The sequence below is a fragment of the Canis lupus genome, chromosome 19, assembly GCF_003254725.2.
Source record: "Canis lupus dingo isolate Sandy chromosome 19, ASM325472v2, whole genome shotgun sequence".
Classification (NCBI taxonomy): Eukaryota; Metazoa; Chordata; class Mammalia; order Carnivora; family Canidae; genus Canis; species Canis lupus.
Genome location: NC_064261.1, coordinates 14,750,901 through 14,766,196, shown reverse-complemented (window position 1 = coordinate 14,766,196; position 15,296 = coordinate 14,750,901). Strand labels below are relative to the sequence as shown.

General features: G+C 34.0%; 1 protein-coding gene across 1 annotated transcript; it reads left to right on the top strand.

The window, feature by feature from the left end:
- Positions 1 to 416: 416 nt before the first annotated feature.
- On the top strand, positions 417 to 10,691 carry LOC112642715 (N-acylneuraminate-9-phosphatase-like). Its single transcript, XM_049097151.1, has 3 exons — positions 417 to 500; positions 8,595 to 8,652; positions 9,271 to 10,691. The coding sequence occupies exons 1-3, from the start codon at positions 417 to 419 to the stop codon at positions 10,029 to 10,031; spliced, it is 903 nt and encodes a 300-aa protein (XP_048953108.1). The 3' UTR covers positions 10,032 to 10,691.
- Positions 10,692 to 15,296: the final 4,605 nt, after the last annotated feature.

Genomic DNA, 15,296 nt, shown 5'->3' with positions numbered 1-15,296 from the left:
ATGTGAAAACTATAAAGATCTGGATTTTGTTGGTGACAAGTCATAGAAGTGATTCTTTAAAAACTGACCTAAAATGTAGAATTTGAACTACTCCAGGGGACCACAAGTATCTATACTAAAGTCTTTGGAGTACTTATCATTCTTTGGATAACCTAGGAAGGGGCAACCATTTAGAGTCTTCTACTGTATTTTTCTTTAAAAAACAGAAGGTGCTTTGCAATTGTGCAGATATGTTTTTATGAACACAAAGGCATACAAAGTGGGAGTGTTCTCCCAAGATCGGGAAGTACTTAAGATATGATATTGAAATGGAAATGAAACAAAGGATATTTGTTATGCCATGGATGATTTAAAATGAAATGGAGAAGATAAAATATGTTTAAAACTGGCACATACTGTAACTACATATGGCAACAATGTTAGCTGGACCTACTCTTGTGCTCATTTGGCAATATGTACAAATAGCAAATCATTATGTTGTACGTTTGAAACTAATAAAGGTATGTTGGTTATACCTCAACAAATACATGTATACATACGTACATAAGAGAGGAACTAATACCTCAATAAATAAATACATATATACATACATAAGAGAGGAAATACTGGTACATTATACAAGCTGTGGAGAGAGTGCAATCTCTTCTGGTGCTAGCTGTATATATGTACAAATATAATAAAAACTACTATCAATTATTAGTGCATGATTAATAGATACCAGAAAACAATACTTTCTCTGTTTTAACAGATGAACAAACATACTTAAAGACAGTATTTAACTTGCTCATGATCACAGGCATATATAAGTGGCAAACTAATGATTTGAATCCAAATCTAGGGATCCCTGGGTGGCGCAGCAGTTTACCGCCTGCCTTTGGCCCAGGGCGTGATCCTGGAGACCCGGGATCGAATCCCACGTCAGGCTCCCAGTGCATGGAGTCTGCTTCTCCCTCTGCCTATGTCTCTGCCTCTCTCTCTCTCTCTGTGTGACTATCATAAATAAATGAAAAAAAAATAAAAAAAAAAAGAAATGAATCCAAATCTAATTTCAAGGTAGTCTCTCCACTGCATTATGGCATGGTGTATAGATTACATGACGTAACATTTGTAAAATACCAAACATAGTGCCTGACATATAGTAGATATTGAATACTTACCATAGTTATTAAGCTTTTTAAATAATTAATGGTTACTCTTTGGAAGGTTCTGAGCAGTTTAATATAAAATGATTTTGCCTTCTAATGTCCACTTCAACTCAAATTATAGGCTGACTATATAATCCTTTAGAAAGACACTTATGAATATAATATACAAAGAAAAAGAGTTTAATAAGCTGCACCTCCATTGCATGTATTCCAATACTTTGTTTTTGATAGTAACAAGAGTTGCAGTCGAGTATAGTACTCAAGCTCCTACTGCCAATCTCAATTGACCAGAATTTATTTATGGTAATAATCTCAAATACCATTATTTATTAATTATGTTTTCATAATCTATTAGTAAATTTAAATCCTTCCAGAATCCTAACCAGAGCCTACTAAACATTTTTGGGTGGTCAGGGTATGTGTGGAAGGAGGGGAGATTCTAGGAGATCAAATCTTTCTTAGCCATATTGTAAACATCATCTTAACTTTACTTACTTTGTCACAAATACTAATGATACAGTAGTATACAAAGGATCCACTGTGCCTTCCAACATATGATAGAGATCCTTTACTGAAATTCAGACAACATAAACTTCAAGGACACAAGTACTGTGTGGTAGTGTGTGGTAAGTGCTTTGATAAGGAAAGAATAGAGTGTGTGGTAAGTGCTTTGATAAGGAAAGAATAGAGTGCCATGAGATCAAACACAAGGAAGCCTTGCCCATTCTAAGAGAGTCAGAGAAATTTCCCCAGAGAAAATGAGGTTAAAGCTGAAAACTGTTACAAATTATAAACTGTGATCTCTGGTTTCAATTTTTCCCAATCATAATAAAAAGCCTTTCTACTCACCAAGTCATACTTGATATAAATTTTATAGACTTTGATTATATTCTTATATTTGGACTTTTGGGCCCAAACCAAATGCAACAATTAGTGTTAAGCAATTAAATAAGTTATGAAAAAAGCGGATGTGGCATCTCCCCAAAACTGCATTTTAAATGGATATATACTCAAGCATTCTTATGCCTAATGGAGGAGGATAGAATGAGACAATGTGACTTGCCTGCCTTGTGTATTAGTGTATATGTGCTTGCATAATTCCACAATCAGTCCAGAGAAGCATTATATCTGATGACATAATCTATGGTTTCTAGCTTAATATTTCACAGAATGAGACTACACTACAAATACTGTAGTTTGTGATACTCTGAATCTAAGGAGAAATTTCAGAAAATAAAAAATAAATAACAAAAATAATTTAAAACACTGAGAAATATATGGTATGTGACATAAAAGATGGATGTACCTAACCATTATGTTGTACACCTGAATCTAATATTAATATTATATGTCAATTACACCTCAATAATTTATTTTTAAAGGCCTCTTTTAGTTTCAGAAAACAAAGAAATAGGCACTGTATTCCTAAATAATGTTTCTGTTCATCTTAGCCATAAATACAGAAATATAGCTATGATTACTCCTTGATAAGCAATCTATTTATGCCATATCCAACACAGGATACATATCTGGTCACTAACAGAGAATGAAATTGAGCAGCATTTTGGTAAAGGAAAAGGTCTATCAATTCTTACATGAAAGAAACAAAAACAAGGAAGCTTTGTCTTCACAATGTCAATAATTGAACCTAAGAGACAAATTTTCTCCCAAAGAAAGAAAAATCTCAAGTTCAGGTAAGAGATACAGAAATAAGTATAAATTGAAAATGATACATATTAATGATTCTCAACATCCTATATATAGTTACATATAAAGCAAACATTCACTAATATTTATAGACTGCTTACCATGTTTGAGGCTCTTTTTAAAGTGATTTTCATGTTTTTAATATCAAAACAATACTCAATCATTTTATTGTTATTTATATTCACTTTTATAGATGAAGAAATTGAGGCAAGTTGAGCATGGCAATTTTAATATATGTCCATATGCTCTTTGGTACTCCTTCCTTCAAAAGGTAGAGCCCAATTCCCCCGTATAGAGTGTGGGCCAGACTTAGTGCCTTTCTCAATATAAAGAGAATGTGATTACAGTGTTGACTTATGACATTCCTTCATATAAGACATGTGTCTTCCCCTTTGATCTCTTTGTCAGATCACTTGCTCTGAAGGAAAAGAGTTATTATGTGTGTAAACTCTTTTTTTTTTTTTAGATTTTATTTATTTACTCATGAAAGACACAGAGAGAGAGACAGAGACACAGGCAGAGGGAGAAGCAGGCTCCATGCGGAGAGACTGACGTGTGACTCGATCCTGCGTCTCCAGGATCAGGCCCTGGGCTGAAGACAGCACTAAACCACTGAGCCGCCCAGGCTACCCATGTTGTATAAACTCTTAATCATCCCTGAGAAGAGGCCATGGGTGAGTAACTGAGTCTTCTAGCCAACAGAGAGCCAAGAATCAAGGTCTCCTGCAACATCCGTGTGAACTTGGAAGTGAACCCTCTGGTCCCAGTTAAGCCTTCAGAGGAGCACAACTTTAATTGATAACTTGACTACAGTCTTGTAGGAAATCCTGAACCAGATCCAGAAAAATGTGAGATAAAAAGTGTTTAATATTTTCAGCCATTAGTTTTGAGGGTAATTTGTTACATGGCAATAGATACATGTGTTAACTGACTTGTTTAAGTGGAGCACTCAAGAATTAAACCCAGGAAATATGACTTTAGAGCTGAGGCTCAGAATATAGAATGGTAATAACAATTGCAACCATTTATGATAGTCTTCTATGTACTAAACACTCTCCTCACACTTAAAATAGCAAAAACCAGTAGATAACATTGTATTTTACTCAGGCTCAGATAGATTATGTTCCTTGTTCAAAGCCACCATGCTTACCTAGATGGAGAAAGTGAAAAATGCTAAGGATTAATTTAGGGCTAGATTTGATACTGAGACTTTAATAGTATTTTATATTTATTCTGTCTACCTATAGGAATACTGAGATTAGATACAGTGATATTTAAAATCCTTTTTAACATAATTTTTACAAATATCCTAGAATGAAGGTGGTACTACTGTTACAACTACTAAAAATGCCTTAGTAAGCAGATTAAAATAAGAAATTAATGATAACATGTATACTAGATTAAAGGGAGATGTGAAATGTCTTATCTGATGTAGTCTTGTCAGAGATCAGCAAACTTTATAAAGTGTCAGATTGTAAATATTTCAGGTTTCAAGGGCAATAAGATTTCTCTTATAACTATACAACTCAGTATTAGTATTATGAAAGCAGCCATAAATAATACATAAATAAGTGGTATCGCTTTGTTCTAACGAAACTTTATTAAAAAAAAACAGGTGGTAGATTGCATTTGGTCTATGAGTCTTAGCTACCTTTGTCAAATGTAAAGTATTTGGTAAAAGAAATAAAAGATATCTTTGCTGTGTTTTAGTTTATAAGTTACTTTAGCATATGTTATTGCCATTCTCAATCTTATACACTATGGTCAAAGTGTTAGAGATACCATGGGAAGATTATATCAGCCGTTGCCTTAGTCCATTTAGACTACTGTAATGGAGTACCATAGGCAGGGTGATTTTAAAACAAATTTATTTCTTACAATTCTGGGAGCTAGGAAGTCCAAAATCAAGGTGCTAGCAAATTTAGTGTCTGGTGAGGACCCTTTTCCAAGTTCATAGACAACCTTCTTCTCTCTGACAATGGGACATAGGAGTTCTCTTGGTCCTCTTCTACAAGTGCACTAATTCCATTCATAAAGGCTCCATCCTCATGACCTAATTAATTTCCAAAGATCCCACCTCCTAATACCATTTTATTGGGAATTAAGTTTCAACATATGAGTTTTGGGGAGATTCAAATATTCATTCTATAACATCCCATCCCTACCCCCACCAAATCCATGCCCTGCTCTCATGCAAAATATACTAATTTCATCCCAACAGTCCAAAAGTCTTAACTTTTTTCCTGCATCAACATTAAAAATCTAAACTCCAAAGTTTCATCTAAACATCATCTAAATCATATATAGATGATATCTTGAGGCAAAATTCCTCCCCAGTTGTGAACCTGTAAAACCAAACAAGTTATGTGGTTCCAAAATGCAACTGTGGAATAGGCTTGGGATACCTATTTCCATTCCCAAAAGGGAGAAATGGGAAAGAAAGGAGTGACAGGCAAGTCCCAAACCTAACTGGGCAAATTCCATTAGACCTTAAGACTCAATAATAATCTTGTTTGGCTTAATGGTCTGTGTACTGGACCCACTGTGGTATCAATATCTCCCCATAACTTGGTGGGGTACTGCCCCACACTGTGACTTTCTGCCAGGGCCCCAGTCAACATTTGGCTCTGCTGATTGTAACCCATGCTGCAGCTCTCTAGCTTTCCTCTTTCTTTGTGATTGCACACCAGAATGTCAACATTTCTAGCATGCACCTAAAACTCTTCCAGCCTCTACCTTTTACCCAGTTCTAGAGCCACTTCAACATTTTTATGTATTTGTTATAGCAGCAACTCACCTGCAATACCAGTTTTTGACTTAATCTGTTCAGGCTGCTACAACAAAATATATAAATAATATCTGGATAAATTAAAGAAATTTCTAATAGTGCTGGAGGTTGAGAAGCCCAAGATCAATGTGCCAGAAGATTTTATGTCTAATGAGAACTAGCTTCCTGGTTCATAGATGGCTGTCTTTTATTTTTCTCACATGGAGGGAGGTGCAGAAGAGCTCTCTGGAGTCTCTTTGATACGGGCAATAATCCCATTCCTGAGAGCTCCATCCAATTACCTCCCAAATGTTCTACTTCCAAATATTGTCACATTGAGGATTAGGTTTCACCATATGAATTTTAAGGAGACACGAACATTTAGTCTATAGCAGTGTTTATATTTACAAAGTGGACTATTCAGTGGCCATTAAAAAGAATATACTTGATTCTCACTATTCACAGGAGTTACATTCTATTACGTTGATTCTGACTTAGCAAATACATAATCATTCATCCTAGGGAAATTACAGGTTTAGGTTCCTATTAGCCATAAGATTTTTATCAATTAATCAATAGATAAGCATGTTTTATGTATGTTTCTATTTAAAAGCCTCTTATTTAATATATACCTCTTATAAATTATTTGCATGGCATTGGAATGACTTAAAGTCAGAGATTTTAGAGACCTTGTGTGTTACATACTTTATTTGCCAACATTTTTGTAAAACAAATCAATTCTATTAGCATTGAAAATGTGCTATTATATGTAAATCTCTGCCTGTATAGCACTTAGTAGGTATTTTTAAAAGTTCTTCTACAGGCTCTTGATCTGAGAATCTATCTACAAGTTTAAATTTTTTTAGCCATATAACTTGTTAAAATATACAAATCAGCCAGTACTAGCCAAGAAAGGCTTAATAATTTCATGACCCTGGGTAAAGTGGCTATAAATTTCTTTGTCTTTCAGCTTCACAATAATGCTGTCCAAAGCACTTTTATTATCCACCATCATCTCATGAACCCACAATTTAGCTTCTTTATCATCATATCCACAGCTTCACCTCACATTATAGATGTTATTTAGTATTTCTGGAGTAGCCTCACATACAGAAACACAAGTTTGCTTTTCTTTTTTCTGGATGTACCCTAATACTGATTCATTAACATTGAGCTCATGACCAATAGAAGTATAAATAAAGCCTGAATGAAGTTTATCTATCATGTATCTTCTCTGTAAGATACTTCTTGTGCTTTGGAACACTAGGCAACACTTCATCACTATACTTTGGAGCTATTTTAAGCAGTGAAATCACAAAAAAAAACTAAAACAAAAAAAACCACATACAAATGCAAAAGAAAAAAAATTGTGCTAAAGGACCACGGGTGGCTCAGTTGGTTAAGCATACAGTTCCTAATTTCAGCTTAGGTCATGATCTCAAGGCCCCGGTATTGAGCCCCACATTGGGCTCTGCACTCAGTGAGGAGTCTGTTCCAGGATTCTCTCTTCATCTTCCTCTGCCCTGCCCCCTGCTCTTATGCTCTCTCTCTGTCTCTCTCTCTCTCTAAAATAAGTAAATAAATCTTAAAAAAAAAAAAAAAAGTGTGCTCAATAGACCATGAGAAGAACATTTGTATAAGTAGAAAAGCTGAAATAACAAGGCAGAGCGTCGCTTTGTTTGACCTCCTCTGGGAATGTGCACATTGGATGACTCAAATTTTTCATTGTTCTGTGCATATCTGTGAATGACCCAGAAATATTGTTTTGGGGGGTTACAAATAAATGTTACTGAGTAGGCAAATCTGTAAATATAGAATCCATGAATAATGAGGATCAACTATACATACAAAGAATGATAAATAATATAGTATAATGCACATTTGCTTTGATTCACTTATGAAATATTTTATAAGCATCACCAAGTTTACAAGGATTTATAAGAATCAATATGTTAAAAAAAAAGAATCAGTGTGTTAGAAAGTATACATTCATGTATATCCAGTGGAATGAGAAATAGTTGCAGTAAAGAAACTAATTATTGTACACACCTGGTCAATGTTAATAAATTAGCGTACTTATAAGATCTAATATACAACATATATTTTGCATGATTGATGAGTACAGAAAAGAGAAAATAAAGGAGGCATCTGATTCATAATGGAAAATTTGTCTTTTACTCTTCATCTCTGATATGTACCTCCTCTCTGACCAATACTCTCCTCATTCCTCCTATCTTCTACAGTCTTCATACCATTTAATAAAAATTAACAGAGAATAAGAGAATAATATCAATCAAATAAATTTTGTTAATATGCATTACCTGTTTTCCTACTATTTCTATAGTAAGGTAACTAATCCATTAAAACTATAGGAAAAGGAAAGAACTAAAAATTTTAAAAATATTATTTTATACTGTTATTCTATTTTTTTGTCTGTTTTCTTAGTATAACGATACTTTGACAAGTAGCATACACTGGTAAGGTAAACTTACATACGAGTATTATTCTATCATCTTTTTATCAGTAATAAGACAGGCCATCACCTAAAATTTGCGTATGAACTTTCTCAACAACACTCTGTATCCTGAAATCATACCAATACGTGAGGTAATGAATCCCTTAATCATGGCAACTGTAATGTATTCAGATTTGTATTGCCTACTTTCTGCCACAGTTGCCTCATTAATAGTCAGCCCTCACTAGTCACTTTATTTAAAAATATCAATTATTGATTTAAAAAAAGCATTCCAATTTTAAAAGTTTATTCAGAGATATGTTTCTGACATGTTAAAAAAGTCATTGGGTCTGTAGAAGATTAGTGAAATGAAATGTTAACTATAGGTAGTAGATACAAATGAGGAGACTATGCATTCACAATGATGAGTGATGCAGTGAAAAACAATTTTGCCTTTTCTCCACAAAATTGGGGCCATCTGTTTGATGATACTTATTACGAAAATACTGTGATTTCTTAGACTTTGTTGATGAAACTTAAAGATAACAAAAGGCTTTTGGATTGTGAGCGAGAGGATGGTGAGTTCATAGTTCCTTCTTACAACATTGGTGATCTTGCTATGTTAATTTCATATGAACAATGTGGTCAAATTAAAATATTAGAATAACATAAGAAAAATGGTGTGTTAGTGAAGTGTTAGTATAGGCAGGCTGTAGAGTTTAGATTAAAAGTCATAGCAATAATCTCACCCCCTTTGAGTAGAACAGAGCTAGTGAAGATTACTAAATCTTAGCATAATATGTTCCATATGCTTAATATCTACAGACCATGAAATATATTGTATACCAGATTTAATTTTTTTTAGGTTTTTTTTCTTCATAGATCATCAACACAGACATACACACATTCTTCCACACTCATATACATGGAATGGATTAATTTTGTCGTCATTAGGCTTTATTGAAAGGTTCTATAGAACAATAATTTCTCAGGCTGAGTTTTAAAAGATATGAAAGATTTTACTTAACCAAACTGAAGAATGAAGATAATTATACCGAATCTTTAATTGCATTACATTATTAGTGCAATTGAAAGAGTATATCACTTAGATGCTTATACATTTTTCTAATAGTTTTAATTCCATATTCGCCTTTTAAAAAGAAAAAAGAGGGGCGGCTGGTGGTGGGGGCCCTGAGCCTTAGGCTGGCGGAATGGTCTGAACCGGGTGCGAGCCGTTTTCTTCGACCTGGATAACACACTCATCCACACGGCCGCGGCCAGCAGAAGAGGCATGCTGGAGGTGATAAAGCTTTTACAATCAAAATACCACTATAAAGTAGAGGCTAAAACCATCTGTGACAAAGCTCAAGTTAAACTCAGCAAGGAATGTTTTCATCCTTCCAGTACATGCATTACTGACCTAAGGACTTTACCCTGGGAGGAAGCAATCCTTGAAACGAAGGGTGGTGCAGCCAATAGGAAATTGGCTGAAGAATGTTATTTCCTGTGGAAATCTACACGTTTACAGCATATGATACTAGCAGAAGATGTCAAAGCCATGCTCACCGAACTTCGGAAAGAAGTCCGCCTACTTTTATTAACAAATGGAGACCGACAGACCCAGAGGGAGAAGATTGAGGCTTGTGCCTGCCAGTCCTATTTTGATGCTATCGTTATAGGTGGAGAGCAGAAAGAAGAGAAACCAGCCCATTCCATATTTTATCATAGCTGTGATCTCCTTGGACTACAGCCTGGGGACTGTGTGATGGTTGGTGACACACTAGAAACCGATATACAAGGAGGCCTCAAAGCAGGGCTGAAAGCAACAGTCTGGATAAATAAAAATGGAATAATGCCACTGAAGTCCTCCCCCATGCCACACTATATAGTTTCATCTGTGCTAGAGTTACCTGCTGTCTTACAAAGTATTGATTGTACAGTCAGTAGGTCAACTTAAAGTATAGAAAAGGGCATGATTATGTATTTTAGGGTCAAATACAGGTTTTGAACTAAGAAAAGTTAAGGCATTCCATGTATTAAGACCCAGTTCTAAGAATAATTTTACTTACAGTTTAATAGCCAGCCAACCACTGACTGGCATTTATATCTGAAAATCCAGAGCACATTAATAAATACAACTTACTAGTTATTAGTAGTGTAATTCAGAAAACTTGAGGAAATCTATTATTTGTTAATCTGTGACTTGAGGTTTTTGAAAAATTATTTTATTAATCTTTTAGCATCTTGGATCCATGAAGATATCAGACAAGATAGCTTATACATGGATGCACAAATACAGGTTTTATGTTCTGTCTTAAAAATAGATATATTTTTAAAATAGATATTCTAGATATTCTAAAACAGATATATAATAGAGATTTATCAGAACAATTGGATCTGGATAATAGGAAATAAGTGCTAAGTCACATGCCAATCAAGGCATTCCATAGTGAAATTATTTTTCATATTTTCTTTTTAAAAACATCTACCATATTTTTGTCTACTTTGAATGTATACATTCTTTTATGAATCCAGTTTTTCTGCATGACCTTTTTTGAGGGGAGGGGGGATAATTTTCCTATGGTGTATACATGACAAATAAATTTCTCCAGTAAAACAAGCTGTTAAAATCAGCATATGGTGCTCCTTCTCCATGACATTTTCACATCTTTCTAGAGTGCACTTATAGATTATTATTAGTCTTTACCTCTTACAGAAGTATTTTTACAGTCTTCTCCCAGGTACACAATGGGTCCAGGGGACTAGACTTCCTGGCTGGTGATAAGTAGAAGTCACATGACACCAAAAGTCATTTTCCTTGTGTGGGTACCTCAGAGGTACAGCATAACTATGCTGCTCTTCCATAAATTCTTTATTGACTGAATAACTTGACCTGTATGATGAAAACTAATAGGAAATTATGTTTTGCTATGAATAATTTCAGGGTGCCATTTTAATATAATTTAAGTGGCTTTTGGTGTTACCATCTGCCTTACATCTCCTATTTTGCAAATTTTAGGAAATATATCCTGTTTCCAATTTCTATATCCAACTCAGTGTTTAAGCTTATTAATTAATGACTAAGAACATCTTGCAACTAGAAAACTTTTTCTAGGCCATTAATCTAGACAGTCTCATGACTTCACCAACTTGGAGTAAAATGGTTAAGGAAAAAGAATAATTTGGGTTGGTTTTTGGCAGGTTTTTTTTTTTAACTTTTGTATAAGAAGCTACTAAGGTAAAATATTAGGCTGTTAGAATATGTATAGCTATAACTCCTCTGATTATAATACTTAGATTCTAGATTATGCCTATTCTTATTTCTTTAGCCAGTCATTTCCTGTTCACTGCCAAGAACAGGATTCTCTGCTATTGTGCAAATGTCCTGTTGTGTTTACTTTTCACTCTTAATTTTTAAAACTGTGATTGTACCCTTGACTGTCCCAGAATGTTGTTGCTATAAAGCTAACCATTTGTGAACAGGGTATGTATGTGTATAGTTACAGGTATGGTGCCCATGTGACCTTGATTATAATTTAGCTATTTAAAAATTATTAAATTGGATGATCTTGGCAGGAAAAAAAAAAGAAAGAAAGAATAAGTTATATATACATATGATGGGATATTAGAAATAACAAAGGATAAATTATGCAAGTGAACACAAGGATGAATCTCATAGCAATTAAATCTTAAGTGCTTCTTTAGCATAATAAATACAAAAATAATTATGGTTGTGTTATGTTTACCTAGAACTAGATAATTATAGAGAATTGATGTTATATATCAGTATATACACAAAAATTTTAGATGAATGTAATTGATCCATGGATTCTCATTCAAGAATATTTTTTGAGAATTATTTAAGCAATTAGGAAATGTTTAGGAACATTTATACAATATGCATTGAAATGTACCATGCTATTTTGGAACATCAAAAAGGCCAGTTACCTATATATTAGTGAATAAATTATCATAGTTCAAAGGAGAATAACAAACGCTGTACAATAAGGGAAGCTTTATTATGGGTATAGATATGACTGAAGTTTGAATAAAGGAGATTATGTAAACTATCAGAAAATGAATGTGACAAATGACATTATCAAAGGCATGCTTAGAAAACTGCAAGAAGAACTGAAAAATAAATATGGCGAGGAAATAAGTATAAAACCAGAGGTCATTGATTCTCAGCTAAAGAAATCCTGCTAGCCGATAGGCATCACATAACTATTGATTATGAAGGTCAAGGAAAATCAAATCTAGGACTCAATCTAAAAAAACACATGTGGAAATTTCTAGCATAAGAAAAAATTGTTGATGAGGATCAAGCAATTAACTAATGACTGAAATCTTGTTTTATATATCAGATTGCAATTAACTAATGACTGAAATCTTGTTTTATATATCATATTGGTTTTTATATCATATTTTTTATATCATACCAGTGGTCTTTTCACTAATGAGAAGAATATACACTCTAAATATAGGAGTAAGAACATTTCCCTATGGTGATTTCCATTAAAAAAAAAAACTCTCTTTCCTGTTATAAAACTTCAGACCATTATATAAACCTGTTATTTTACTTTTTAACTAAAAATAATAGACACATATTTCCCCATCAGGGATTTTATTTACCATGTTTGCTGAAGAAAACTACAGAAAGCTAACATATTTTCAAGATAATATCTCACCCTTGTTTGCAATTATATGCTGTTTGATATTGTACATTATGTTTGTGTGAGCTCTGTATAAAGTGTGTTTCATCTAAATAAATTTCTTGTTCTCAAGTTTATTATCAATAATGAACAGAGTAAGTGGGTACAGTTTCACTGCTGAGTCATATATGGATATATGGGCTTGAGATTTCGGTGAAGAAGTTAAAGCATGGAAGGTATGGAAAGGGTGGATGCACACAGGATACAAAAGAGAAAGAAAGAATAACAAAGATGTAGATATGTGATTGGGGAATTTATATAAATAGAGGAAATCATATTCAGCAATAAACTCAGCAACATGGGCCTAAGGGGGAAAAAGAGAGAATATTAAAAGTAAACATTCATAAAATAGAATTAAAAGCACAAAATGACATGGAAAAAAGCCTTTTCTAAATCACTTAAAGTACATGTGCAAAGTATATATTTTTGGAATGACATAAAATAGACTTTAGGTATATGTAACTCAAAATATGACACTATTTTAGATTGAAATGATAGATATTAAAATATTTCAAAATATCTTGGTAAGTACAAAAGGGAGAATAAAGATACTGACAGTGTTATAAGTTTAAAATCAATGGACCCAAGCCAAAATTTTTAAGAACTGCCTCTCCTTTGAAATCTGTTCTTTTTCCAGTCTATACTTGTCGCTACCAGTATCAATCTAATGTGGGTTTAATTAGAAACCAAAAAAAAAAAAAATCACTCTCAGATACTACTCTATACTTTACTATGATGTTTCCTGACATGAGCATTAAAGTGAGCCTTGAGGAGAGGAAAACAAAAAACTAAATAAAAAGTTTGCATGTAGAATATAAGGAAAACATTAACTGGATTCTATTTGTTGTCTGTTTATTTTAATATGTTAAGGTGGAAAAAGAGGGCTGGATATGAGGTGCTTTACAGATGATCTGCAAATCCAAGTTAAAGTGTTCATGTTTACCAGCAAGTAGTCTGAAGAAGCTAATTTGGATCTACTTGGGTGCCTGTGGAAGGGAGGTGTGAGGAGTAAGTGCAAGTCTGCTCACTGAACCTCAGACTCCACAATCAGTACAGCAACAGAGCATTAACATCCCTGATGGTGATGGGTCAAGTGCCTGATGATCCTCGGCTCAGTTCATACTGGAGAGACTGTGAAAAAAACAACTCGAAAATTTGCTTGTGTAAAGAAGTCTCATTCATTAGTCAGCTTCTCTCTGGACTTTCCTTAAAGTTCTCAAAATGTTTCTTAGTAGTAACATAATAGATATAATTTGGCAAATATAACAACTTCTCTAATTTCTCAGAGTAGACTCAGAGAGTTTTGATTATTTTTTATTTTTATTTTTACCATTTTAAAATTGTTTACATTTTATTTAACTTCAATTAATTAACATGTAATGTATTATTGGTGTCAGAGGTAGAGGTAAGTGATTCATCAATCTTATATAATACCCAGTGCTAATTATATCATGTGCCCTCCCTAATGTCCATCACCCAGTTACCCCAACCCCCACCTCCAGCAACTCTGTTTGTTTACTATGATGAAGTCTTTTATGGTTTGTCTCCCTCTCTGATTTCGTCTTGTTTTATTTTTCCCTCTCTTCCCCTATGATCCTCTGTTTTCTTAAATTCCACATATGAATGAGATCATATAATTGTCTTTCTCTGACTTATTTCACATAGCATAATATCCTCTAGTTCCATCCACATCATGGTATATGGCAAGATTTATTTTCTTCTTCTTTTTTGGATGGCTAAGTAGTAGTCCATTGTATATATAGACCACATCTTCTTTATCCACTCATCTGTTGATGGACATCTGGGTTCCTTTCATAGTTTGGCTATTGTGAACATTGCTGCTATAAAAATTGGGATGCAGGTGCCCCTTTGGATCACTACATTTGTATCCTTGGGTATATAGCCAGTAGTGCAATTGCTGGGTTGTATCATAGCTCTATTTTCAGCTTTTGGAGGAACCTCCATACTGTTTTCCAGAGTGGCCGCATCAGCTTGTATTCCCACCAACAGTGTAAAAGTGTTCCCCTTTTTCCACATCTTTGCCAACATCTGTTTTTTCCCAACTTGCTAATTTTAGCCATTTCTGACTTGTGGGAGGTGGTATCTCATTGTGGTTTTCATTTGTATTTCCATGATGCTGAGTGATGTTGAGCATTTTTTCATGTTTCTGTTGGCCATTTGTATGTCTTCTTTGGAGAAATGTCTGTTCATGTCCTCTGCCCATTTGTTGATTGGCTTATTTGTTCTTTGGGTGTTGAGTGTGATAAGTTCTTTATAGATTTTGGATACTAGGACTTTATATATGTCATTTGAAAATATCTTCTCCATTCTGTAGGTTCTATTTTGGTTTTGTTGACTGTTTCCTTCCTTGTGCAAAAGCCTTTTATCTTGAAGAAGTCCCAATAGTTCATTTTTATCTTTGCTTCACTTGCCTTTGGAGATGTATCTAGCATCAAGTTGCTGTGGCTGAGGTAGAAGATATTGCTGCCTATGTTCTCTTATAGGATTTT

Excerpts from the sequence above, each read along its gene's own strand:
- LOC112642715 (XM_049097151.1), top strand. The coding sequence starts at position 417 with ATGTTAGCTGGACCTACTCTTGTGCTCATTTGGCAATATGTACAAATA. Across the intron at positions 501-8,594 it reads TACGTTTGAAACTAATAAAG|ACTTTGTTGATGAAACTTAA; the intron begins GTATGTTGGTTA and ends GTGATTTCTTAG. Across the intron at positions 8,653-9,270 it reads GGATTGTGAGCGAGAGGATG|CCTTAGGCTGGCGGAATGGT; the intron begins GTGAGTTCATAG and ends GGGGGCCCTGAG.